The sequence below is a fragment of the Lagopus muta genome, chromosome 2, assembly GCF_023343835.1.
Source record: "Lagopus muta isolate bLagMut1 chromosome 2, bLagMut1 primary, whole genome shotgun sequence".
NCBI classification, from domain to species: Eukaryota; Metazoa; Chordata; class Aves; order Galliformes; family Phasianidae; genus Lagopus; species Lagopus muta.
This window is the reverse complement of record NC_064434.1, coordinates 18,098,790-18,125,790: the sequence shown is the minus strand read 5'-3', so window position 1 is coordinate 18,125,790 and position 27,001 is coordinate 18,098,790. Positions and strand designations below refer to the sequence as shown.

At 35.3% G+C, this 27,001-nt stretch overlaps 1 protein-coding gene across 2 annotated transcripts in view; it reads right to left on the bottom strand.

Annotated features, from left to right (window-relative positions):
* The window catches only part of PXDN (peroxidasin), a 77,497-nt gene that overhangs the window by 21,735 nt on the left and 28,761 nt on the right, over positions 1 to 27,001 (bottom strand). The window contains exons 4-16 of one of the 2 annotated variants that reach the window (XM_048936643.1): positions 21,535 to 21,606; positions 15,544 to 15,615; positions 14,982 to 15,053; positions 13,108 to 13,277; positions 11,796 to 11,913; positions 9,559 to 9,728; positions 8,880 to 9,152; positions 7,500 to 7,616; positions 6,213 to 6,371; positions 4,601 to 4,713; positions 4,151 to 4,307; positions 1,704 to 1,812; positions 1,116 to 1,273 (exon numbers count right to left, since the gene is read on the bottom strand). In XM_048936643.1, coding sequence (XP_048792600.1) covers positions 1,116 to 1,273; positions 1,704 to 1,812; positions 4,151 to 4,307; positions 4,601 to 4,713; positions 6,213 to 6,371; positions 7,500 to 7,616; positions 8,880 to 9,152; positions 9,559 to 9,728; positions 11,796 to 11,913; positions 13,108 to 13,277; positions 14,982 to 15,053; positions 15,544 to 15,615; positions 21,535 to 21,606 — 1,760 coding nt within the window. The remainder of the gene's footprint in view (positions 1 to 1,115; positions 1,274 to 1,703; positions 1,813 to 4,150; positions 4,308 to 4,600; positions 4,714 to 6,212; positions 6,372 to 7,499; positions 7,617 to 8,879; positions 9,153 to 9,558; positions 9,729 to 11,795; positions 11,914 to 13,107; positions 13,278 to 14,981; positions 15,054 to 15,543; positions 15,616 to 21,534; positions 21,607 to 27,001) is intronic. The other variant, XM_048936644.1, reaches the window with a different exon arrangement.

Sequence of the window (27,001 nt, the reverse complement as noted above, 5' to 3'; positions counted from 1 at the left end):
TAAAACACATAATTTTGTATAAGTTTTTGTGGTTAATTTTATCACAAATTATTTATTCAGCTCTAATAATGAGTAACAAGCTTCTTTTACTTTCATTTATAGCATAACACAAAGCCTGCAGTCTTTGGTCTTATAAATACTTGCATAGTTCAGGGTCAGTCAGAGTTAAAGTTTTCGGAAGTTACAATAAATACTCAATTATAAACATCAAAAGAAATATAATAAGTAAAAATATTTCCTCTAGATTTTTAGTGTAGCTTTTGGCTATGTCTGAAGTCTCAAAAGCTCTCCTAAAACTCTGTCATTATTTCCAAATGCTTCAGTCCTGCGTCTCAAGCTTATCCACACACATTTACACACAGTAGTTGTATGCGCTCCAACTGGACTTCATGAATTTGAACTTGGAGTTCAATATCTAAAAAGTCGAAATATTAAACACCAAACTTTTTTGGTGTTTATAAAAAGCAGCAAAAATGTGTTTCTCACTATGTGAGATCTGAGTTAAACAGCTTAGTTTGATACAGTACTTAAAGAATGAGTTGCAAATAATTCTTTGAATACTATGGTGGTACATGTAGAAACCTTGTTTTGTAAAGAATATACACTCTTCTTGTTATAGCCCCTTTGTTGTGAATGATGACACCAAATGAATCTACTTAAAAAAATAGTAATAAATTACTGATCCTTTTCAATACATAACAGATAAATCTGTTTTGCAATAAAACAGTGATCCTAATGAATTAGCACATAAGCAGCTAGCAAACATGATGCATTAGGCACTTCCAGAATATCGAATAAGATTAGGAGAAGAATCTGAACATGAATTTTACACCCATTTCATTAAAATGAAATTTTAATATGTCTACATGAGGAAAAGTAGAAACATTCTACTAGGAGAGCTCAATCAAATCAAATTGAGTTTCACCATATTGTAGCAGTGTGCAAACCAACGACTGAATAGATAAATGTATTTCTAGTAAAGTTTTGTGAAGTCACTGATGTCGATATAAGGGTTCTGCAATTGGACCCAGACTCTGGCAATCTCTCTTTGAACCATTAATGACTTAAGAAGGCAAATACACTCCATCACAGAAAAATAAGGAAAGAATACTGACTTGTTCCATTCAGGTCAACCATTAGACCATCCTGTACATGATCTTGGATAAGCTGTAATGTTCTTTCAAATATTTCCCCAGCTCTTGCTTGCTCAACAGTGTATGGATCCCTTGGGTATCGAAATAAGGCTAGCAAATCATTTGGAGAACGAGGACGACTAATAGATAATTTGAAAAAGAATAGTAAGTATACAAAGGAGTTGTAAAACAACACTACGTACAGTAAAATTTCAACATGATTAAAACATACCTTGGTTACTCATCTCAAAATGGAAGGCAAACAAAAACAAATACATATATATTTAATAAAAGAATATGGAAATAAAGAGTTGTCAGCCTATTATAACACACTGTGCCCCTAGAAAAACTACTGCATTGAATAGAGAGATCAACAGACAAAAATTTGATTTTTGCTACTTAGTATTTCATAGAAGGAATCCTTCCATGCTGAACTACTACTATTCCCAGAAATAATCCCACATTAACATTCATTACAATAATAATAAAATGGCTTCTTGCTTACTGAATGTTCCATTTCTTCTAGTATATACTTTAATTTTGATTTATCCGTCAAAAAGAAGGGGATACCTGTCAAACAGATGTGTACGCGTTGAATTTATTGCTCTGTCAACAGTTGCAATTGCTTCCACAATTGATGTTTGTACAAAAGGATCTCCATTTCGGCTGACATTAGGGACTACAGAAAGAGGAATTCACATGTTATTGCAAAAATGGCCCCACACAAAAAGATACTTCCATAAAAGAGTCTAGACACGACATCATTTCAGTTGTACAAAGTAAACCCCTGTTCTTTAAGCATTAGTTTGTCCGAATATAAAATTCTTAACTGCTTTCGAGTTCTAACAAAACATATTACAGAAGAGAAAAATTAAGCTAAAATAATAGTTAACACAAATTTAAAAGTCATCTTATTTATAATTCTAAAAATAATGTGAGGATAAACGTGTAAGGGGTTTAGCTGCTCATTAGTAAGTCCTACAAATGTAAGTAAAAATGAACAAAAAGTTCCTTTTGATTGTAGTGTATTACCAGCTTTCCAGTGTTGATATGAAGAACATGATCTATATCCAATTAAATAATATCAAGTTTTCCCTTTGAATCCAATTAGTACTGAATAAATGGCTGAATTCAATGCAAGAATGTAGGAGGTTAAAAGGAATGTTACTTAATAGAATTAATTTTGCCTTTTAAAACACATAGATCACATAAATATAGAGATTTCATGAAAACAAATAAAACAAAATCAAATTGGAAAAAATGAAAAGGAAAAATACAGATTTGCGTATTTCCCCTTTACAGCTACGCTAAACTAACACAGCTCTTTACTCCTGAATTCATCCTGGTAATTCATTTTATTTCTTTTGATTACTACTTTGTTTCCAGTTTTAGTATTATTAAGCTAAGTAATTTATGTTAAAAATCACATACTTCAGGGCTTTTACAACTCTTCATAGTACCAGAACAGTAAAGCACAGGCCTTTTCATGCCATGCTCAATTGCAACTGAATGTTTGTACAACATCTAAGGCCAATAACCTTCCTTTCAGTCTAACCCAAGAACTACCAGATCCAGGGGTAACAGCTAACAATTTCCACAGTATGTTTAGATTGGAAAAGCCACACAGGAAGAAGGGTAAAAGTAGGGGAAAAGTCCAAAGCAAAAACACTGGAATAAGAGTCAGCAGATGTACAAAATCAGCGGATATAAAAACTGTTGTTTACAAGCTTTTAATGACATTTTTTTCTCTTTTCTGGGCAATATTTCATTATTCCTTCATTACTGGCAGCTTAGGTTGTGTCTACATGAGCTTCAGAGCCTGGACAAGGGCAATCAAATTCAACCATCAATATAGTCAAATAAAAGGCACCTGGCTCTGTATTACTGTATTACTGGAGCCCCTTGATCTGCCCTCAGGCCAGCTGCCTTGGGTGACTGACATACTCTGTGCACTAAAAATGGGCTGATCACAATCCTAGAATAAACCTTGATCTATGCTAATTATCAACTGCTGTAGCAGCTATAGAGATATATTATTATTGATAATAATGATGTAATATCATTTACAGCTTTTAATACCCTTGTTTGAGTTGTTTTGGAGAGTGTTTGTGTACCCTGAATCATCTTAGGACTTCACCAAGATAGATACAAGAAAACTAGCTGGTTTTCTCCTCCAAGCTGCCTGCAATAGAAGTAATCGCAGTGTTCACCTTAGGTATGTGTTCTGCAGAGCTATCTTTTTGATTAACAGCACATGCAGGCTGAATCATAAACCTTAGTCAAATGTTAACTATACAGTACTTTATTTTTGTTTGATCTTTCTGTTGACAGTAGCTTGCTTTATAGGCCAATAAATATTAAAAGTCAAAGCTCCATACAAGCCTTTCAAGCCTTACTTTTCTGAGAGGAAGAGAAAAATGGCAATTTGCTTGTTAAAGCCTATCAATTGATTTTTAAGAAACAAAAACATCATCTACTCCCAGCATGCCTTAAACTTAATGCAGTAATTTGCCATTATTACTTCCGAAAAATTAGAATGAAATCATATTTTCTGCATTTTTTTTTTCTGTTTTCTCCTTTTCATTCTCAAGAGCATTACAACTTTACTACTTTACTGAATTATTTCACAGTGGTTGCAGCCCCGTCTTCAAATAATAGCTTTAAGTGCCTCTTAACAAGAACTCCTGTGGCATTTTTCAAGTTATCTCAAAAGATTAGACTGTGTATTCAACCCGAAAATTTTAACAGGTCCAAATCATAACTCAAGAGGAAAGAAGCATAATTAACCAGAGCCCAGAATGTTGTTTGTTTTCAAGCCTATATTCCAGAGACATTTTGGCTGATGTATTTCTATGTCTGTACAGATGGCTGCCTGAGTTAAATGGGAATAAAAATGAGAGGTCCACAAGAGAAATTAAAAATTCAGCATTTGATGAACTTTTTGCATCTTACAAATTAGATAATTATTATAAAAGTAATTATCTAGTTCATACCACTGACCAACTCATAAACCTTACCATTAACGCTAAGTACCATACTAACAGAGGAGTATCCTATGGTATTCCGGGCAACGCATTCATATCGACCTTCATCAGCAGTTCCAACATCACGTATGGTAAGATATCCCTCCGGACTAACATGAAATTTTCCACTCTCAGTTACCTGAACTCCATCCTGCAGCAAAGCACAGTGTTTTGTTATGCTGGCATATTCACTCCTTGTTCTCAAACCTGATTTTTTTTTTTTTTTTTTCTTTTTCCTCAAAGCACTGGGCTACCAAAAAATTACCAAAACACATCTTGGCTGAAGCTTTAACAGTCTAAAACAACTGAGCATTACAGTGAGTTTTGTTACTTTAATGCTTTTATTGCTATGTCAATGAAAGGGGGAATACTAACTGATATTCACAAGAATTGTTATTGAAATATACAGGTTGTTGAATGCCCATATTACTGGTGCTCAATTACCTTATTCCATGTAATTACTGGCTCTGGCTCTCCTTGAGCACTGCATGGGATCTGCACATTTGTGCCAACTTCTACTGTCATGTCACTAGGAACACTGGCAAATACAGGAGTCACTAGAAAAACAAAAAAGACACATTGGTAAGTTACTTGTACAAATGATGATCTGAAAAAAATCAGCACTGTTCGTTTCGGTTACCCAACATTTCTTAATCTACAATCCTATTGTGTATGCAAGTTTTAATTGCTTCTATCTATGCCTTAAAGATAACATTCCTTGTTCTTAATATCTCCTTAGGCTGATGTTTTACATACACGTAGCTTCTTACCAAACAGGCAAGTAATTGCCAAAAACACTAAGATCCTTAAGTTAATAGTTCTGAAAAAAAAACACCTGTGAATAACCAACTCAGAACAAAATCAGCAGAATGATGTGAAATTTGCCATCAACTTCTGTCAAAATTTTTAAAGTTTTAAATTTTAAATAGCAACAACAGAGAATTTTCTTTTACAGAAAAAGTACTTTCCAGAACTCACTCAATTCTGACAGTCTTCGATCATTAATACAAAATTAGCCATAGTGACCACTGACTAGACATTCCTGAGTTGAAAAGCCCCTTTGCTAGAAGCCTGGAAAAAAAAAAAGGTTTTATCTTATTCTGCATAATTAAAAATATTACTACAACTAATCTACGGAGAGCTTCAATTTCAGGATGCAGCATTCAGTATTGTATCTACTATCTTTTGATTATAAATATTAATATGATCCTAATAAATTGTGGAAGTAGCTTACTAAGAAAGGCAGACGAAAATGGTGGATTTTTTCTATGTTAATATTTTGGGTATAAGGGGTGGTGCTTCATTGTAAAGGTCATTCTGGTAATTTAACGTGATGTTTTCATTATTTTCATTAGTAAGCAGCAGAGAGGCATTTTAGAATTTAGTCTAACTTGCTCATGGAATGAGTAAACATTTTCAAAACAAAACACTTTCACAAGCGTAGGAATACAGCCATCTACAAAATAAATCTCCATTCTTTTTATTAAAAAAACAAAAACCAAAAAAATTGGTAAATCAGATAAACCTCTTTCACAGACAGATTGCTCTAAAGGAACAACATTATTCTCAGATCCTATAAAGCCTCCCTGTATGCTATTTATTAGAAACTACTTGCAAGCTAAGGATAGATGTGCTCAGAAATAATGATGAGAAATGTGAATTATGGGCAACAACCAGAACAGCAAGTTTTCTAAATAATAAAAGATACAGTCCCATTCTAACAAGCTCTTATCAAAAAACATCATGCTTAATTGTAAGGTTATGTATTCTCCAGGTGATTTTAAATAAAGTCCATCTGGGCACACTGACCCACACATTCCATTTTTAAGACCTAGTAAGACACCTTACAGTTCAAACCCAGCATTGTACATTCATTGTAATATTCAGCAAAAGTTCTGATAAACCCCAAGTGTTATTTAAGATCTGCTTCAAAAACCTTTTAATTCTAAAGTAAAATAAACCAATTTCGTATTCACATGTATGACGTACTATGCCTTCATTTTAGAAAAAGAAAATAATAATACAAACACAATATATTTTAATGTGGAGAACGTACCTCTTGGCTGTACAGTCAGGTATACAACAATCCTTTGAGATCCAATGATGTTGACAGCTTGGCATTCATACTGTCCTTGGTCATGCAGGGCAACTCTGGAAATCCTCAAGGTACCAGAAGATAGGACTAAATGTCTTCTGTCAACAGACAACTGGCCTCCTGAAATACAGAGCAATACCATTTGCTATTTATAACAGTAGAGAACAAAGTCTCTTTGTTCCAGTAAAAGGGAAATCTGGAAGATTTTAAATATGATAAAACACTGGAAACAAAAAGAAGTCTCTTAAAAAGAAACAACTTCTGAAAGCTTTAAATCACAGAATACAAATTCAAGAAATATATAAATACACAAAATCATAATTCTGATTTCTGCTCTGTCACTTTTTGTAATACAAGTACTTTCATCCAAGCAATATAATTTTTTTTTTTTTTTCATCCTAACCAAATAACAGAATGAAGAATGCCTTTTGGTATTAATGATAATTTCCTATTGTTACATGTAAGACAGTCACAATTCATCTCATCTGCCTAGGACATCTAGAGAACCAATAACCACCCACAGGTCTGGAAAAGGAATATAATGTAATACAACACAAAGGAAATGAAAGGCACAGCAGTGTCTGTACCCTCTTCTTTCTTTCTGGACATCTCAATTGATTAGAACAACTTCGGCAGAGGGAGAAACAGGAACATTATCAGAATCAAAATGTTCAAGTGTGTTAGAAATCTGCTTTATCTATCATAATTCAAAATTCCTTACAAGGTACTTTTCCTGTTAAAGCTACTTCATTTCATAGAACTGGCACATCTACTTCTACTTACAACATCCACTACAGTATTTCTTCCCACTGTACTGGACTTACTGCACTTACTCTGACAGAAATGTGGTGGACAAAAATTGTACTGATGGCAGCCTGGATTGGTCTGGTTTGTGAAGACAGTGCATCCCACCATACTTTAGATCTCCAGTCAATGACAGACTTCTTAATTTCTTCTGTTGTGAATTGGCAGTATTGCTGCATGTGTTTTGTCTCACATTTCATAAACATATTTTTGCAGAAATCTGTTACGAAGGCATATATTTTACTGAGTCCTTTCTACTGAAGAACTCTTGGGCAACTAGCTTTTGCTGGATATTTTGCTTTTTCTAGCTAAAGAAGGGAGATGTGAACTCTGTTTCCTTCAGCGATTGAACAAATCTGAACAAATACACACATTTCCCTTCAATTCATTAGTGATTCCAAATTCTATTCTAGCAGATTAAAAGTACAACCAGAACAAACTTACCTCCTTTAGTCCAAGCAATAACAGGCTGTGGATAGCCTTGTGCTTCACAAGGGAAATCAACTGTTTGCCCTTCAATCACTGTTTTGTCTTGAGGGGTGACAGTAAATTGAGGCAGAGCTACAGAAGAGAAAAAACGAGAGCTGAAAAATGCTTAACTCTCTGAAATTATGTACAATTTTCTATGTGACATGAAAGGCTCATAAGGGTGGGAAGTGTGTTGCCAATGGGACCATTTCACATTATAAGCAATTTAGGGATGAAAGTTAAAAGCAATGTCTTATGCAACAGGAACATCCCATCACACTGTGTCCTGGCATCAGTGAAGGCCTCTGAGAGCTACTGCCACAGATCCAAAGATGTACGGTAGGTTTAAAGAATCAGAGTGTTCCTGGGTTACCCTCCTTTTCTGTCTTTCAAAAACTCCTCATACAAACTATGGAGAAAATGCAATGTGGTCTAAAGTCTCCTTAGCTGTTTTCGCTTGCCTTTACTCAGAAGGAAAATAGAGAGTGAAGTGCAGGCCAGTTTCTGCAATAATATCGTGGCATTATCAGTGTGAGAAGGAATTCGCTCAGCTCTCAAAACACAATTATCCACTGGTGAATGATAAACGAACAAACCACGTGGACAGATGGTTCTGCATAGCTTTAAAAACTGAGTTCATTAACCGTGTGCAACCTGAATGGTTTGTCATGTCTCAACATGAAGATAGAAATTAATTTGTTAATCAGAACATTTTGCAAATAAAGATTTCAGCATCAAAACTTTTGAAAAAATATATTCTCCACTTGTGTGTACAGAACAAAGTTTTCTGATATCCTGCTCTTGATAGAAAAGCTTTGCTAATGCCTCAGCTGGAAGAGTAGTTGTTTCCACGAACATCAGCAGAATGTACCCACATTCACTCAGGGGTCACAGAAGGAATTGATATGAAACTGGATTTGAAACTCTTTTTCTAGTGCTCCAGGCATAAATACTGATCTCTAGGATTGTTAATTGTCATAGAAAAAAATTTGGTCCTCCATGAGCTAGACACTCAAAAACACACACACAAAAAAAAAAAAAACAACAAAACAAACTGTAACCAACTAAACTGTAAACATTTCAAAACACAAATGCTAACTTCTGTGAATAATCAATGAAACTTCACTGCCAGAGATTTAGTGTATAATATCTTAATCTTGGCGAAACAAGAGCAACATTCCTGTGGACTAGTGTAATTGAAAGAAAAAAAACCCTTATGGTTTCAGCTTGGTTCTGGTCATTCAGAAAAAAAGAAAAAAAAGAAGAAAGAAAAAAACAAAGAAAACCATACAATTTGCTGTCATATACTCTTCATAATATGTTTTACAGCATGTCACTCTGTTTAATTTTACTCACCTTGGACTATGATGTACGCAGTCGCATGGATGTTACCTACGCTGTTAGTTGCAAAACAGGTGTACTCGCCACTGTCTTCCTGCTTGACATTTTGTATGTAAAGTCCTCCTGATGGAGTTATCGTGATGCGAGGGTCACTGGGTAAAGGTGTTCTGTCACCTTTGGTCCATGTAATTTGTGGCTGAGGGTGCCCAGTTGCACTGCACTCCAAAGTGACACTTTCTCCAACTAAAACCTCTGTATTCTGCGGGTGAATCACAAAACTTGGCCTGGCTGTGAGAAAACAACAATGCCTAAATATGAATTCCAACTGAGAGAATTGATTTGGCCAAATATTACAATAGTTTGTGGAATTTTTTTATTTTTTTATTTATTTTTTTTGTTGTTGTTGTTGATGTCTCTGTTCCAAAGTACTACTAAACTTGGTGCAAACACTGCATGCTTTAATCCTAAACTTTTTGTTTGCATTTGTTTTTTTGTTTTTCTTTAAATCCCCTTGTAACAATTATCAACCATGCAGTTCTGCACATTAATTTGGTACTTGACCCGAGCAAAAGAATTCTGCATGTCAAGAATATACAACAAGCAAGAAATTCTTATTTTTAAAAATCCTATTTTTAGCAACCTTATGATCTTGTTTTTAGCAGTCCTATAATCAGTTATCTGTTTAAAGGTTTACCTGGTGATCCAAAATATCTGAGAGTAACTTCCTGAGTTTTCACTTCTCCAGCTACATTTTTTGCCATGCACTGGTAAATGCCCTGGTCAGTTTCTTGAGTATTTTGAATCATTAATGTGCCATCATCTAGCAAGTTTAGACGAGAATCTTCTTTCATAATGAGCTCATTACTGTGAAGAAAAGAATCTGCTGGAGTTAAACCTTTAAATCAGAAGCACAGAAAACTGCCAAATAATAAAAAACTATATTAACCAAAATAACTTGGAAAAAATTTTTTTACTGCATTAAATAAAATAGAACTTTTAGTTTTCTCCTGAAGAGAAAAAGCAGAGGAAAATCTAAAAATAATCCTTTTTTTTTTTTTTTTTTTTTTTTCTGCAAGCACTCAAGCACTATATCTTCAAAATGAGAAGCCAAAATATTTTTATGAGTAAAAGCTTATGTGGGAAAAAAATAAAAAGGGGACAAAAAACCATAACTTGTCTAATTCTCTTTTGAGGATACAGGCTTTTCTAAGTGGCAAAACAATTTCAAATGTTTCTTCTGGAAGTACACTAGGTAAATTTAATAATCAAAATATGTTCTACTATGAAGGGGACTAGTTATATAAGACCATCTTGGTGCCGGCCTGCCTCTGGATTGCTCAAGGAGCACTTATGAACCTGACTGCAATTTGCACTGGCTTGAAATGTAAGTCAAGATCAGCACATCAGGCTGTCATGGCTGCAACGTTTCTTGATATGATCTTAGTACAGTAAGAATATTGTACTGAAGGAACTGTCTCTCACTCCTTCCCTCGCTACACAATGAAGAAAGCACAGAGGAAGGATGAAGAGCTCATTCCTTGTGTACAAAACCAAGACCAACTGCTGATCTATACAACATTCAACAGCCACTCAACAGGTTAACGCCTTTTGACTGTAATCTTGCCATATTCAACTACCTTGCAGAAAGCTTTGCTCTCATTCTTGCAGCCAGGAAACAAGCCAGAGTCAATAATCCCACACCCCAAGCTCAAATTTCTTCTTAAAACTCTTTCATATGTGTATTCCAAATACATGTTTTCTTTGTTTATTGTAATAAGTTCATGAGCCAAAGAAAATTTTAACGAAATAATTATACCATCCAAGTTTAATGCTCTGCTCTTTACATACTCCATAAACGCTGTACCCTTGTTTCATCTGGAGCAGACTGTTGCAGAACTACGACTCCACCTCGTTCCATTTTATCAGAAACTAACAAACTAAAATGGCTCACTTATTAATATGAACTGCGGAGGAATCTGTTTTCCAGATTAAGTTCTCCATTTGTTTAAGGGAATTAATAACTCACAAATCACCTGTGCACTGTAAATTCACATAGGTGTGAATGTTGCCATGTGGCTGGTTCTGCACTGCTATGCCTGGCTCTGATAAAACAAGACATCGCCTGGGCAGAGCTTGGGCAGATAGGCCAGCCCAGGGGCCCTCAGGAGATGCACATGCTTTTATAGACCCTATGCTCTCAAGCTGCAAGAAGAAACATTCAAGCAGGTTGCCCAGAGAGTTTGGGCTATGTCCACCCTTGGAGGATTTTAAGATCCAATCAAATAAAGCCCTTAGCAACTTGAGATGTTCCCACAGCTGATCTTGCCTGGAGCAGAAGTCTGCACTAGAGACCTGCAGAGGCTCCCTTCCACAAGAATTAACCTACAATCCTGTGATGTACGCATGTGCCCACCCTCCATCTATTGGCCTGGGGAATCTTCCCTCTTCTGGCATGAAGCTACACCTCAGAGAAAATCTTCCTGCTTTGGAGCTGGTATTCAAAGACCATCTCTTCTAAAAATCTGTGTAAAAGCAACGATCATTCAGCCTCAAAACACGATGTAAACAGATCTAAGCTGCACATTCAAACACTAGCTAAGCTCACCAACTGCACATGCAATGTGATCCTTTTGGATTGTCTGCTACTTACTTTCAAGTGATTTAAAGTTTTACAGTTGAGAGCAACTATATAACTACAGTTGAAAAGTTTACTCATTATAATCACTTTCTAAAATTATCAGCTCTTAAGAGCTTGGAATTACTAATAAAACAGATCCAGGCCATTATTGCTCCACATGCTACTTTTTATTAGAATATGTTTCTGCTGTTACTATTCCAAATGTTAGAAGTAATGTGTTTGGTCATGCACCCAGCAATGTACACACACAAACATACCTGCATCAAGTTTCTCTCTTCCTTTTTTGAACTTACTTGTTTCGAAGCCAAATAATTTCTGGTTTAGGATTGCCTTCAGCTCTGCAAGTGAAGTACACTGTATTCCCTGAGGTAACATCCACATCCTGAGGCTCTGATGTAATTCTTGGCCTCTCTGTATCAAAAATGAAATGTATAAGGATCCCTTACTTGTTCCAAAACTACTAAAGAATGGTAAAAAAAAAAAAAAATTATTGAAAAATATTTTTCACAAATGTGAAAGAAAGAAAAAAAGATTAAACATTTATGAGCTTAATCAGTATTAAACTCATTTTTACCTATCTAAAAGTGACTGCTGCCTTTCTGACCTCCATTGTTTCATAGGAACTTTAATCAGACTGGAAATGGATTGTGCAAATTTGTGTCAGGCTCTAAAGTAGCTGTTCTATTTATTTGAACAAAGGCTCAATTTGTTTATGAAGAACAAACTTTAAAGCAGCAAGCACAAGTGCCATTTAAAATAACTTCCTTTAGATAAGTATCAGTACCTAAGCCTACCTCTTACAGAATAATTTGTCCAGCTTGTTTCCTGCATTTTCCCTCTTCTGGCTTCTTAGACGTGCAGAAAGCTGGGACGATGCCATATGAATTATTCTCACATTAAACCCCCTTTTGCTATATTATTCAAGAACCTTGCAGACACCAACAGTCATAGTTCTTCCCATCAGAATTGTACCCAACATACAAACAAAAGGGCAATTTAATTATATCTTCACAGGCTAATGCTCATCACCTGGCAAGAAACCTTCATTTCAGTTTCAAAAAGGGAGCTAAGCCCTGGGTGTGCAGTAATCCTGTAGTGACAGAGGGTTTCACTGCCTGTGTACAACCTATACATACAGAAGAGTAAAGGAAAACCCTAACCTAACACAACACAGTTAACAGAAGTTTTAACAACAAATTCTTAGAAATCAGGAACGACAATGTTTGTTCTCTTTATTTACTCTCCCCCATGAAAAAGGAAATATATGACACCAACAACATTAAAAGACGTAGGCTGACAATCACATCTGAAACATCAAATGAAAAGTAATATCCTTCTGAATAATCACATTAAATTTCTGTACACCAAATTTCAAATGTGAATATACTTGTTTCAGTAAATGTAGTCTAAGGGTAAAAATGACCAATACTGCCAGAAGCAGACAAAAAACGGTGAAGGAACACAGAGGGATTTCTGGAAATTGGCACTGTTAACTCAAAGCGGTCAGTATTACTGAAGGGAACTGAAGAGCAAATTCTAACCAACAAAACGCAGTCTGGCTATGTTCAATACGCTGAAGAAGTAAGGACAAAGCAGCAAACCCACCACAGTTCAGTTCCTCTGGTGTTATCGTGGCCACAGACCGCCCCTGGATCCTGCGTGGGTATTCACAGGTAGCAGCTGCCTGAGCATTGCCTGACTCCACGTATGTCTTCAGCAGCTCTGCCAGCCAAAGGATTTCACAGTCACAGTGAAGAGCATTTGAATCTAAACGCCTGCATGGAACAAGCAGCCACAATTCTTGTTAGCAATCTCAAACTATTTACAAAGGGCAGACTCAGATACAGATGGTTGTCACTTAGCTTATATGCATTCCGGCAGTCTTTATTACAAAAACATGTATTATTTCTACAATAGGGGTAGGCCTGTGTTCAACCTAACAAGCATATATACAACATCTCTCTTCTAACCCCAACAATCAATGCAAAAAAATCTGAATTTATTTAGAAATTATGCAAACTTTGCTTACAAAAGGAACATACACCATTCTCCCCACATTGTTTCTGTTTATTACTTGTTACTGCAGTAACCTCACAGTTAACTTGACAGTTTAACAACTTCCCATTTTGCTGATCAGGCAACTGACACAAAGAGCCACAGTTTTATTTAAGGGCTAAGCTTTCACTGAGTTTAGTGGGTCAGTAACCTCCTAACACACCTGCCTATAATGAGAACCCATAAATCTGGCTGGCTTTCAGTTACTATGTGGAACACTGCACTTTCTAGGGTAGAGCCCTGCAGAAAAAAAGAAGCATTAAGTACAGAAATCTGTAGTATTAAATGTTTCTATATATTAATCAAAAAAAGTTGCACGGCAAAGTAACTTTAGTTTGGTGTGGCTTTGGGAGACTTTCTCTCTCTCTTTTTTTTTTTTTTTTTTTCTAACCTGTAGTTCAAATGCTCAGATACTCTGTATTCCTTGCTTCTCTGTGATAAACAGACAAAAACAAAGAAAACCATTCTACAACCTGCCTTACAAATGCCTTAGGGATAAGCTGTAACAGCTCAGAAGAGAGCAAGTCAATCCAGCCCAGTGCACCATCCCAGTACTGGCCACTATCAAAAGAACCCTTTATTTTATATGAAGAAACACCCCTTTTTTGTTTGCTCAGGACCTCAAGCACTATACAAATGAAGCGACTACTCCAGGAAGGTGGATACATCATCAAAATTTACTTTATTCCACCTCTCCTCTGTAGTTAAAAGTGTGGTTTCAGAACTGGCTCAATGGCCCTAATGTAGCAGCGCTGCAGTAACATCATCTTATTATTTCCCTTGTGATCTCTTTTGGCCGATGAGTTTGTGTGGCACAGCCCATCTCAGTGGTCTTCCCAACAAAAGGTTATGTGTTTTTCAAAATGGCTGCCTTAGGTGATGCTAAGAATAGGCACTCTGTCAAGATTAAGCCAAAATTTGAAGTGCTCCTGAGGGACTAAGAGGCCTCTAATTTTCTATGTGAATGGCATTTCAAGAGGAACTGGGTTTTGAAAGCGATAATTACATTCTCGCATCTCTGAGCATCTTTCAACAGACATTATTTATAATCAGATAAGAAAAACAGTTAAACAAAGCATTTGAAATAATCTAATAGTCAGGGATAACATAAAAGGATCACCTAGTAAGGCACAGACAAGGAAGAAAAAGAAAGAAGAGCTGTGTATATCATTTAGTCTAGATGACGAAGGGCTGATGGTGAACATGATCATATGACCACAAATAACTTGAAGACAGGAAACAAACAAAAAGACTCAGTCAGTCATTAAAGATGGTAGGATATGAAACAATTGTCTCTGTGTAAGGAAGCAACTGGAGCACAGTCAGAAAAAATAATTTGAAATTTATAATACTGAATGAAAAGACTTGTCAAGGAAGACAAACACTGCAAGATGAGATACACTTTAACAGTTTAATTTACTTACAGTCTCTTCATAGATTCTAAGTGACTAAATGTTCCAGGAATCAAATGAGCTATTCTGTTGTTGTGTAAAAATCTGTTAAAAAGCACAGAAATATGCACGAAATATTTCAGATTTTGACATGTATGCATTTTGTCTACATTACTCTGAAAGTAGTTTAAGAGAAAGCAGTCTTACAATTATTATTATTATTTTTAAAGTAATCTTTTTCATTAACATTGGCTACTAATTTTTTGGATAGCTTCTAAGGTGTATTTGGTGTGTCCATATAGGAAAAAAAAGCAACATAATAATAAATCAGCCAAAAAAAGAAGGGAGTTCAAAATATAAATCTTCCCCATTCACAACATTCATTTAGGCCAAATATCAATCACCACTACTTTGACGAATAGTTTTGCAACAGAAAAATATAACACAGGCAATGTTCCTAAGGTCAGCCTGCACAAGGTGTTCTTGGCAAAAGCTACTTAACAGTTAAAATTCAGAAAAAAAAAAAAAAAAAAAAAAATCAAACAAAGAAGCAAGCTGACTCTTCCATATCTTACCCCAAGATAAACAAACTTACAGCCTTTCAAGTTTTGGAAGATGGGTAAAGGACTCAGGATCCAATGTTTCTATTTGATTAAAGTGCAGATACCTGAAAATACGTTAAACAAAAAGAGAAATGCTGAAACAGTGTCCTTAATGAAACTAAATATTATAAAACATTTTTTTACTGCTTAAACTTGGTTTACACATCTAAATGATGGTCATGACATAGCAGCTTAAATTTCTTCTGAAATCTGGATCCTGTACTTGATTCTGAGAAATAGGGGATGTGACAAACAAGGAGGATCTACAGACCACTATACATTGTATGCAGATATGCGTGCAAAAAAATTGTTCACACATTTACTTCGGAGGTTTTTGGAGACACTACTTTAAGAATTACTTTGCCAAACCTAGCTTTCAATAGTGTGCATCCTTGAATGAGTACACATGTAAAAAAGAAAATTATCAAATTTACAGTGTTACAAGTTGTTTTAAAAACATTTACTTTCCTGCAGAATAACATTTTTAGCATGTAACTGTTTTCATTTTCATCACAGTAAGTGAAAATTTCAAAAGATGCTGAGAAATAACCTGTGCTAGTCCATGAATCCTGCCATTTAAAGTTATTAGATATCTCCCAATCTCAAAAAGCAAAAAAAAAAAAAAAAAAAATTGTAAGAAAAGAAATTATTTTGACTGACTCACTCCTAGACAAAAGGTTTCCCAGCAACTGGTGTACAGTTAACTAACACAGCTGTGCTGTTTGATACACTGCTGATACTCATGTAAGATATTAATACTTTGCAGCAACAAATACTATACAGTTAACCCTGTAACTCTGAAGGAGTCTAATGGAACAGGGCAATTAACCAGATTATTAATCTGCAACTGGTGTAACAATGGGCTATTCATAAGGGCCAATGGCAGGTTCATGCCAGCCCTGACTGTGCTGTGTAGGTATCCCACTGCTTTGGAGAGGAGAGAACAAAAGGGAATTGAAGGAATTGTGAAAACCATGAAAGTGTTTATAGACTTTGGATCCCAATTATATCCATATGTATCCTCTCAAAATTTCCTGCTACCTCTGACAAACTCAGGAACATCACCACAGGCTGAAGAATGAAAAAAGCTCATCATTTCAAAACAGAGAAAATCTCTGACTGACAAATCTGCTGAAAAAAAAATAAAAATAGTAATGTCAATCCCATGGCACGAATTATAGGAAGAAGGCCATGGGAGCTCATGCAGGGCCTGCAAGCTCCAGCGGAGGTGGCTGCGAGTGCTTGATCTGCAAGCACAGGAGGATGCATGGGGCACAGACGCCAGGCACGTGGCTGGCAGCTGCCCAGCTCCCCAGAGTACAGCCAGAGCGTGAGCGAGGCCAGGCAGCAATGAATGGAGATCATGGGAGAAAGAAAGAAAGAAAGAAAAAAAAAAAAAAAAAAAAAAAATCAATAAACTACACAGATGTGATCAGGCGCATCAGAGTGTCAAGCATGCCCACAGCCACAGATCATAATGAGAACAGATTCTGATCCTGTTTGCATTAGGAAGCACAAAATGAGTAATAAGCTTCTGCCTATCAGTCTACAAACTATTTTTGAAAATGCTGGCCAGCTTCCCCTAACTTAAACAGATATCTCGAATGCATTTCATCCAATTCCACAGTGAACAGCAGAAAGCTCTCAGCGAGACCCAGCCCTGAGGAAGGGTTAGTGGAATGGGGTCAGTGTTTAACCCTCCTCAGGCACTGTTCTCCACGCCCAATCTGCTCACAGCTAGACAATAACAGCAGTGTGCCCTCTTCCAAAAAGCTTTGCTTTTGGATAAAAATATAAAAATAAAAAATTACATCCACCATTTCATCTTATGCAGCAAGCAGGAATTCTTTTTTTATTATTTTTAACATTGGTAATTCTTTGCATTTTTATTATCCACAAGTCCCAATACCTTCTTACCTACTCAATAAAATAACCTTCCTACATGCTTCTCATATTTCTCCAGCAATGACAAGGCAAGATTGCTAGGTTCAGGTAGTATCTCTTACTACAACAAATAAGGTTGGGAGGAAAAGGCACACTGAAGCATAGCCTCTTTCCCAGGTCCCTGGATTGGAGATGATTTCAGCAAATATAGAAAAAGAAAGGACACTTCTTTTGGATGGCTGAAAAGATGCATATTTCATTAAATACAAAGCAACTGCTCCTAGCTGCTGTTCAGTATTCCAGTCTCCAATAATTTAAGATGAAAAAAATATGTTTTGTGTCTGAAAAGTTATCTATTTATTCAAATAAAATGAATCAGTTTAACTAAAACAACAATTCTTTTGTAAACCTTGCCTTATTCATATCCTCGGATATTGCAGATACAATTGCAGCAATCCAGGCACTGAAGTACTTTGTAACAGTCAACTTTACATTATCAGAAACCATGCTGACTGCAGGAGTACTTAATTAATTAATTAAGGTACCCAGCTAACAAATGTTCTCAGGCATTTCACACAATGAAGTAGCTGGGCAGGTTCTTAAATTGTGACCTCAAAAAAAGAATTCTGACCAATTTCTCAGGCTACTTGCGAACAGAATCAGATGTTAAACATGCATCACATTTTCATAGAATCATAGAATCATTATGGTTGGAAAAGACCTCTACGATCATCTAGCCCGATCATTCACCTACCACCAATGTTACCCACTAACCCATGTCCCTTAGTACCTCATCTACATGTTTCCACGCCTTGGAGGACAGAAACTCAATCACCTGTCCTCTTTCACAGGAAAGAATTTTGAATCCTATCTTCCATAGCATAATAAGAGATTAAGATTAGACATTACAATAATGATATAAAGTACTGGAACAAGATGCATAAGGAGATTATTGAATTTGTTCTTAAAAGATTTTCAAAATAAAGCAAGATTCCAGCCACATAGATCGCTTGACCATAGCTAATCTTATCAAAGAATAACAAAGAGGTTGAGCTAGATGATTAAGGTGGTCTCTTCCAATCCTAATGATTCTATGATTCTCAAGTCATATTTATTTAATCAGACTCCACTATGATGAACATTCATGAACCCCCACAAGTTTATGTAACAAGCAGGAGCTCTTTGTAATATAAACCTTAGGGGGAAAAAAAAAAAAAAAAAAGCCAGCACATAGCAAAAGCTAAAAGCTATTGAAAATTGTATTTGGAAAAATAAATAAATGTAAGAAGCTGCATCACTGCATGTAAGACGATATTTTTCATGTACTGATTTCCACAAAGATGTACAGGTGAATACAAATTGCAGCAGAGCTTCAGTAACAGTTTAAAAATGCAAAATTAGTATGTTAATATGAAAGTCAAAGGAAAATGGGTAATTAGTATTCCACTAAGAAAAAGCAGATTTAAATAACCCCAACAATACTTATGTGACTCCCACTAATTACAGACTGCAGAGAAAGTATTCTGTCCCTAATCCATGCATAGCTTATAACTGAAATCTGAAAAATACACCAGAAAATCCACCTACCAACAAGTGCATGCATCTGGAAATTGATTGAACGTAGAGCTCAAACCAGGGATCCAGATGCCAAAAACTCACAACACCCCCAAGACAGGTATCTGTGACATTTTATTGCAGTTCAGTGTTTTATACAGTGGCATACAAAGGTATATCAGAGCTGTACAAGCACAAGCATACAAGGGCAGGTTTGGCTGCCTTTCAAGTGCCTTGGATGTCTTCCAGCATCTGCTCCAAAAAATGCAAGTTTCCTGTAGGTTTGTATCATATTTGCCAGATCCAAACACAAATCCTGCAGATTCAGCAAGGTCTAAACTGGCCCTAACTGTCTGCTTTTAATCTGATGGCTTTCTCCCTTCATGTCCTGCCTGGCTGAAGAGTTACGTGATGAAATACGTATGGCTCAAGTTCTCACTGTGTTCAAGCACCTAAAACTGCCAACTGTTCTTAGAATTTACTCTAGCACAAGTGAGTTTCAAGGTCTGATTCAAAGATCTTATTGTCTTGGCAGAAATTAAAAAAAAAAAAAAAAAAAAAAAAAAAAAGGTATTTCTACTACATCAGCAGCAAAGAATCTCTTGCAGAGGTTTTAGTGAGATACTGCCAAGAGCAGCATTTGCGGCTGCTGTTCTTTTTCTTCCCTTACATACATGCAGTGGTCTATTTAAGCTAAACTGTATTTACAGCTTCTCCCCACTACTGCTGGAGAATAAAAGCAAAAAGCAAAATATATTTTTAGAATTAAAAAAAAAAAAGCAAGAAAAATGTTTAGTGTATAGTCCAATTAAAATAAATAAATAAATAAAAATAAAAAATCAACTGTCAGTTTCAATCTGTTTCACTGGAGCACACGATATGACTGTGAAACAAGTATTTCCCTGAGGTGTGGACCTGCAATCTCTGCCCCAAGAACTCTGCTGAGCAAGGAGAATAATATTGGCCAAATGAGTGCATCCAGGTCACAAAGTGTCTCTAATAATCAAGTTGAAAAAAATCATACGGAGCTACTGACCCTATCACAATGTAAAGCTGGAGGATTTGGGAACATGTTCACACAATTTAGCTTTGTGAACACTGTCTTTCCTCAAATATATTGGGGTAAAATAGACCTTCCACAGCCAGAACCTATTTATGGGGCTGACTTTGTTAAAAGCTTGATTTTATACAGAATAATATTGATGGCACAATGTGATATCACTGCTGGCTGAGAGGCTCAAGTGCAGCCTAGTGGAATAGTCCATTGAGAATGTATTAATAATCCACAATGATACGTGGGTTTTTTTTAAGTCTAAACACAGATGAACAGGAACCAGAAGAAGAATGTAGCACTGTTGACACTTGCAGCATATCAGGCTTGTGTCATATTTTGGAATCATCAGAGATTCAATAAATGGATTTCAGTGTTTAAAATTCTACACAGAAAAGAAGCATGCAAGCGCTAGCAGTTGCTGTCAATATACTGCAGTAATCACTTCTAAAGCAAGTGGAAAAGGAAGAGAAATGTGCTTAGGAAACAAATCACATCTACTTCCCTCTAACATGGGCTTGAACAACGTTGTACACATTCTGAATGCCATTTTATTTCACATACACACTTTTTCCACTAATATTCACTAGGTATTTATACTATGAAGGAAACTGGTGTATATCTTAGTAGAATAGAGTTTTTCAGCCCTCACAATTCACATGCTACAAGATTCATCAGTCCAGTGTTGTTATTTGGTAGTCAGATTGTTAAAGAGCTATGCATTTTATGGCTGTTTTTTTAAACGCTGTTATACTGAATGCATAATAATGCTTTCTGTTTTTGAAAACAAGCAAACCACATACTTAAACCTAACAGAACCAATACAGTTAATTTTTGTCATGCTACTGACTGCATTTTCATTTTAAGAGATTCATCTTCAGTCATTATACAGGAAAAAGAGTAAGATTTTAACCAACCTTTCTATAAGACAAAGAACATCTAGATTACAAGCAGTGAACGTCCTTATTTTTAAGTCTGTACACAGCAATCATTAGCAAGTATAAATAAAACTAAAATCTTAATTTTAAAATCTAATTTTGTTTTAAAATATAGCAATACCGAGTTAAACTTCAAGATACTGGCTCAGCTTTAGTTACACTGGCACAAAGTAACTGGTGCAAAGTAATCACAATATCATAAAATCTACAGAAATGAAATAATAATAAAAAAAACTCTCTGTAAGCAATACACATTAGTTTTCAACATTTTCCACCATTACACTGCCTCTTCATTAAAGCTCTTCCACATCATCTCACAACATGGGGAATGCAAATGAGAAATAAAAAAAAAAAAACAGACAAACACGGAAATGAGGAATTTGACACAGAGATCAATTTTGTTTTTCCACATGCAGATGATTACGGGGCTCTCTGACTAACAACCCATTGACAGCAGACATGCAGAGCATGCAGGCAGGATGTACGGATCAGGGTGTGCACTTTTCCTCTGCAGGGGAATCATGGAGATGACAGCACAGAAGAGAAAAGGCACTTACAGTTGTTCTAGAGAGGCAAGTCCTTTAAATGCTTGCCTGTCAATTGACTGGATTTCATTCTTGTACAAATAGCTGAAACAAGAAACAATCAGTAATATTAGTACACAAACAGGAGCTACATAAAGGTGGGAAAGAAGAATTAAGTTGACACATGAAGACAGTCTTTTCACTACATATTAGGAAAAAAAATACAAAACAAAAACTAAACACATACACATAAAAATACTTTGCCTTTGAGAATTCATCCCAAATGTTTACCTAGAAAATCAAGTTATGGGGCCTTGCAGGCTATCACCTGGCTGATCTTTGGCTTCTCCGTTCTCACTGTTATGACTTATTGCTTCTCTGCCCCTCATTTTCTTGATGGGCTTGTCAAAAATCAAAATAAATTCATCTTAATGGGACAAGATTGTGTCAGTTCCTTTTCTGGAATACAGCACGCCTCTTATTTTATTAAAATATCTCATGTGAATACTGGTACAAATATTTGTATTGTGACATAATTTGACTTTGGAATGGACTTCAAGAACAAACACTGATATAAAGCCATCTGTGTCACCTTTTTAATATTTACCAAAAAAATGTACAAGTCAGAGTATTGATACTGCATCAATAAAATAGCATTGTTTATTTGTTTTATCCCATACAGAAGATGGACATTAGGTCCCCATTCATAATACAAACAGAATAAACATATGCAGAGTACCAGTATGTTCACAAGTGCTTTCTCTACCTTTTCCACAGAGCTAAAATACCTGGTTCTGGATGGATTGGTGCATGTGCTCAAGTCTATTATCATCAAGCTTTTAATATTTACGAAGGTTCAGTGAGAGAATGTTTCAGAAAAATCATACAGTTAGCTAATAACTGTAGTTTATGGGTTCAATGTCAGCCAATCTGTTTTTAGGCTGGGTTAGGAACAGATTCACAGTAAGAACTGTCATAATTATTTGACAAACGCTTTGAAACTGAATTAATCAGGCATGGATGTCTGTGAAAAAAAGGGTGAAGATATTTGGAACCAAAATTGGCTTTATTAGCTTTATTAGTAGTGTTTTTGACTTTTTTATGTTACAGCCTTCATTAACTTACTGCAGAGATCTTTTGAGGCAAAAGATAAAATATTTTCCCTGCTGGAACCAGTGGCAGCTTTTAAACTGGCTTGACAAAGGCTAACACTTCCCAACAGGCCTCAAGAAGAGAAGTTGTAGGCATCATGACAACTTTGGGGAACAGCATGAAGTAATGTCTTTTCCTTGAATCTAAAGTTTAGTTTTCCAATAAATCAGTTGCCAAGATCTGAACACAACAATATATATAGACTTTTAACAAAAATATGCTTCTAAACAAAATGTGCAGCACCTCCAATGACAGAATAACTAAAAAGCAGAGAAGTTGTGAGGCTTTTAAAATGTTCAAAAGACTGCATAAATTAAACCATAAAAAATAATACAGTCATATGAAATACCTGTAAAGACTTAGAAATTCATGTAAAAAGAGAGAGAACAGGTGTATTATGCTTATTTTGCATAATAGTGCATAGTCTATATGCCTTTACTAGTCTTTATCTCCTCACTTTTCCTGTCTGAATGGTAAAAATTCCTACCTTTTTCTATAGTGAGAATTTTAAATACATCATTTCCTCTTATTCCTTAGAAAATTTGCAAGACTGAACAGTCAAGGCACTGTTTTCCTTTCTTAACATGTCCTGCTCAGGAGTTTGGAAGTTTGTCTTATTCCTCTGAGTGCAAACATTCTGATTTGACCCAGGAATGAGAGTGGCTTCAGATACCTTTAATAATCAATCGAAGAAATAATTTCTATTAGAATCCTTGCTAAAATTTCTATTTATTTATTTTTCTGGAGACCAAGTAAAGCAGAGTGAAGAATGCAAGTGGATGACTGGGAAAATGACTGTGGTTTTTCAGACATTTACTACCACACTGTCAAGAATGGAGTAACCCTTTTTTTTTTTTTTTTTTTTTTTCCTATGTTCAACTTTAAACTACATTTTTCTCCATGTTGATCAGAAAGCCTTCAGATGCAGGACAGTCAAGTGACCTCAGTCCACCGTTTTCCCCATCCAGAGAGAAACCCCAGCAAACTCAAAGTTACAAAAAGGTATGCATGTAGTATGACAGACATGACAGCCACACATTTACTTAGCCATATGGATGTTTCCCTAAGGTTATTAACAGAAAGGCAAAAAAATATACTCACCTAATGAGAAGAGAACAGAAAATACACTTACAAAAATATTTGTGTTTCTAAAAGGCTGCTTTGACTTTTAGAAAGGTACTTTGCAAACATTGCCCTAACCTTTAATATCTGTCTATCTATCATCCAGTCACATTAGCAGAAAAGTGATTTAAAGTAGAATTATGGACAAAGTAGTTAATAACTCTACCTTAAAGCTCTATTAACACAACTACATCACTGGAATTCTTCAAAGGATGAATAGACAGTGGATTAAGATGACAAGGTGACACATTCTATTCAGATATTAGATTACTTTCTGAAAATTATTCCTGTTTTCAGAAGAGTTCACAAAAACAACACTTGCCAGAAATGCAAGTAAGGCTGACAATGTTACTGATCACACACTTTGGAAATGAACAAATAGGTAATCAGTTCTCAGAAAATCAGAAAGAAATAGTTTCAAATCAAAGATTCTATTACACTCCTTATGAAAGTTGTGTTTTGTGTTTGTTTTTTTTTTTTAATGAACTGTATAAAAAGTCATGTGATAAAATGAAATTCAGATTCACATCTATTTCTTTGGGACAGGAGGAAAAAGAGAAGGTATTGACAGTATCAGATACCATGGAGTAAAACTGAGAAGTAAATAAAAACAGCAGAGAGATTAATATAGAAATATAAAGAAGGTTGTTGGTGGAATTACCAAAATGAGACACAGAGAAATGAGATCAGTAATCACTTGTGGCATTCAAAGGAAAAAGTGACATGACCATGATAGCAACAATGATAGCAGAAGGCACAGAAGAAAACGTGACATAATCTGATACTGGGAAAGGTGAGATCAGCGATTCTGCAGTTTGGCAAACCTACAACACCTCTTCTACCACTATGGCTTCATTCACCAATTGCAAAGCAAATATTGATCGTTCCTTCTACATATTTTCAGAACTGATACATTCCATACAGTCTCAATTCCCACAATCCCTAATATATGATTCCTGATCTTTCCATTTCTCATTAAGTAAACGTGCCTCAATGTTTTACCAAACTTTTATTTTCCATTTTAATGTACATAGTTTCCTTCACACTAGCTTATATCTTACTGCTTTGTAAATATAAAGTACCTTCTCTTTTTTTTCTGTAAAGTTCTTTGCAATTGCTAGACTATATTTTATATTTTTCCATATATCTTCCTCAAACTCCCTTTCTTTTTATCTTAAGCTCACTTTCAACACTACTGCTTCCACATCCTACAGCTTCAAAGTGCAATACATCTCCATCTTCAATTCCCAATTATTTTCTATCTTGGAGAAGAAACAATTCAGGATCAAGAACAATCTAACAGCTTCCACAAGCTCACCAACAGCTACACTGCAAGACTGAGAAGCTTTTCTGTCTCCTCTTTCAGTTATAACTGAGTAACTCCATTAACTGAATAAGCAAAAAGTAAATTGAAAATCTCCCAGAAAGTCAATAAAATATATTCAGTTTATCACAAGTATCTCATATGAGCAGCAACAAATTTCAAAAATATTACAAACTATTTTGCTCATATTAATACAACTCTCTAAAAGTTTATTGTAGCCAGCAGCATTCCCCCTTTACAGAACGGGTAAAGTAAGATCAAAACACTACACATCATTACTTAAGTGCAAAAGAAACTGTGTTACGGATGAGGTCCTATCTACTATTGCTTTTTTCATCCTTTCAAAAGAGCCAGATTGCCAATACTAAGGCGCAAGAAATCAGAAAGAAAGAAAGAAAAGCAGAAAGAAGATGTATCCTTTCGGTTTCACAGCAAAAAGCTGATAACATCTAAAACCTTCTGATTTATATATGGATTCAGACCACTTCTTACTGCAAGCAGCATAAGACCATATAAAAATTTTGCATATAGTACTGCAAAATATGTTTACAGAGTTGTCATTATTTTGATTACAGAAAGAACAACAACAACAAGAACAACAAAAAATCTAAAAAATAAGCTTCCAAAACTGTATGTGCAATTTTCTTTTTATAATTTAGGGATCAGCTTTTACAACGATTAGTATTTTTAATGCATAGAAAGCTGAGAAAATGCCACTGTCTGTTAAAACGTTTTCCTACTGACCGATAATTCTGAAAACAGGCGCACCTCCTAAAACTATGAACTCAATTTCATAAATGAATAATGCAAAAAGGCATTTGAAAATGCAGGGGCTTCTTCGAGAATTCTCCAAAAAAGTCTAAAAAAGAAAAGTCAGTGAGAAACAAAAAACTTTCTAATATCTGCAAAGCCTAAATTTTCAAAATTATTCACCACCTAGCACAACACCATGGGCTAATAAACTCATTTCATCAAATAGGATGATAAAATGAGTTTATTAGAAGAAGAAAAGTTACATCCACATTATCTATAGGATCAGGCCATCCAAAGCCAGTTATTCTGGATGATTTTACTGTACAGCACTAGATTCTGAACAATGTTTTCATCTTTTTAAGAGCAATATAGTCTCTCCCTCTAATTTCTACTCCAGTACATTCCATTGTGAAAAAAAATTATTTCCTTTGTTCCATAGAATAGACTTCATAAGGGCTTAATGAACTGAACTTTTCACAGCTAAACTGTATTTATTTGGTATATTTCAGCTTTCTTGTGCTGGTATTTGAACATTTTATAAATGTTATGGCTGTACAATTCTGTAGAATATTTATATCAATTCATCAAAATAGGCAAAAAATCTTCTTAAATACTTTAGCAAAATGGACAGTGGTTTTACAGAATTGAATGAACTACCACGTTTAACTTCATATTCAGATTTTACTGGAAGAAGAAAAGATCTCCACTTAAAAACATAGATATTGTATTAACAGACATTAATGCACAGGAAACACACAATAACTCAGGTAACTCTGCTCAGTCTTTTATATCCATTTTATCTCAGATTTACTGCAGCTTTGCAGAAGCAAGGGTATGTAAATAAAGAGCTAATAAGATCTGAGTAATATTTCTGCACAGCTGCTGACAACCAAAAGAAACATTCTGAATTAAGAGACCTTAAGTACTCCACTTATATTTTGTATCTCAGGTTTCAAAGCACCAGATCCATTACACAAACATGTTTTGTAAAAAAAATTGCCAACAAATCATCATGGACTTTCGTAATTTATGGAGATAGTTTGTTCAATATTATTTTTTTCTCTATTTCTATAGAGAGTAAACAATTTTATTAAGGAATGACAAGACGTGAAAAATAACACTAAGAAATGTGATCAAATGCAGCTCTGA